At 49.7% G+C, this 1,729-nt stretch overlaps 1 protein-coding gene across 1 annotated transcript in view; it reads left to right on the top strand.

Moving 5' to 3' along the window:
• Positions 1-1,646: 1,646 nt before the first annotated feature.
• LOC308092393 (uncharacterized protein) overlaps positions 1,647-1,729 on the top strand; it is a gene marked incomplete at its 5' end in the record, with an annotated part of 27,431 nt that continues 27,348 nt past the window's right edge. Inside the window, 1 exon segment of the mRNA XM_080438254.1 lies at positions 1,647-1,655. Within this exon segment, the coding sequence (XP_080294380.1) occupies positions 1,647-1,655 (9 nt within the window).

Below are 1,729 nucleotides of genomic sequence, written 5' to 3'. Positions count from 1 at the left end.
CGAGGTTTGTGCGCGACGGTGATGATTTTAGAGCGAGTCTGTGAGATAACGAAGCATGTGCCTGTACCAGCGTAAAGCACCGCGGGCGGATGTGACCTCGCACAATGCCAGGCTTTGTGGCTCGCTGACGTCAGTGGAATGTATATACATTCCATGAGAGAATGTATGTAATGTATGGCTGCTGTGCTGCTGCTGCTGTTAGTGGAGAGGGAGCACACACTGCACAGTACCTTACACAATATGTAGTTTAGAGAGGAATGTACCCAGCGGGCCTGCATGTGGGAACGCTGCTGAGATGCTATTATTATTTCAGAACACAGGGGACCACGGTACACATACTGTACTCTACGGGCCTTATGGTTTCATTGTAGTGCAAGGTACATGCAGTACACTGATGGTGTGTGTGTGTGTGTGCGTACGTACGTGAGAAGATCTTTCTGTCAACAGCATGGAATCAGGCCTCTGTATCGGCTCCTGAAGGCTGTGCAGTATGCAGCCATTTCAGCTAGCTTGAACTGCCTCCAGGGCAGGCTCTGTGTGTGTGTGTGTGTGTGTGTGTGTGTGTGTGTGTGTGTGTGTGTGTGTGTGTGTGTGTGTGTGTGTGTGTGTGTGTGTGTGTGTGTGTGTGTGTGTGTGTGTGTGTGTGTGTGTGTGTGTGTGTGTGTGTGTGTGTGTACAGTACATGCGTGCATGTGCATCCGTCCCCGCCTTCCTCCCTTATGATCCGATGCAAATTCTATTCAAAGTCAAGTGTCTCTATGTAACGAGTCTTCCATGCGTTCACAGATGGATGGAGATCCGCTGTATGGATGATGCAACGCTGTGTGTGTGTTTAACCAGTTTAGAATATGCGCCACTTACTCCTCCGCCTTTATCGTTTCCGCCGGAACATATATAATCTACATCACACGTTAAAGGGTGATTCATACTTAGTCGTGCGCCGTTATCATGCTCAGAAAGGAGCCCATTTCGAGCTTATAAATCAGCCATTTTCGGTGCCTAATCCAAGTCTAAATCAGACGTCATGAGTGATGTGCACTCTGACTCTGTAGAGTGGAGTCAGTGTAGCGTAGCATGTAGCGTAGCATGTAGCGTAGCATCAGAGTGATGTGCACTCTGACTCTGTAGAGTGGAGTCAGTGTAGCGTAGCATGTAGCGTAGCATGTAGCGTAGCATCAGAGTGATGTGTACTCTGACTCTGTAGAGTGGAGTCAGTGTAGCGTAGCATGTAGCGTAGCATCAGAGTGATGTGCACTCTGACTCTGTAGAGTGGAGTCAGTGTAGCGTAGCATGTAGCGTAGCATGTAGCGTAGCATCAGAGTGATGTGCACTCTGACTCTGTAGAGTGGAGTCAGTGTAGCGTAGCATGTAGCGTAGCATCAGAGTGATGTGCACTCTGACTCTGTAGAGTGGAGTCAGTGTAGCGTAGCATGTAGCGTAGCATGTAGCGTAGCATCAGAGTGATGTGCACTCTGACTCTGTAGAGTGGAGTCAGTGTAGCGTAGCATGCGGTCCAGCAGCGTCCATGGGCGTCTACCCCGTGGGGAATTACAGCATCAGTCAATCCAGTTACATGTTTAGAGTGGTTTGGCCGGACCCCGGGAGGCCCCCGCATCCCATCCCACTCACTGCACTGCATACACACCATGGCCTCGGTTTGTTTGTATAGGAAAAGCTATTGAGCTTCAGACAAGTGGCTCTGATGCATGTTGTCAACAATAGCGCTGGC

The sequence above is a fragment of the Gymnoscopelus braueri genome (assembly GCF_963280865.1).
Source record: "Gymnoscopelus braueri genome assembly, chromosome: 9".
Lineage (NCBI taxonomy): Eukaryota > Metazoa > Chordata > Actinopteri > Myctophiformes > Myctophidae > Gymnoscopelus > Gymnoscopelus braueri.
This window is presented reverse-complemented; position numbering and strand designations above follow the sequence as displayed.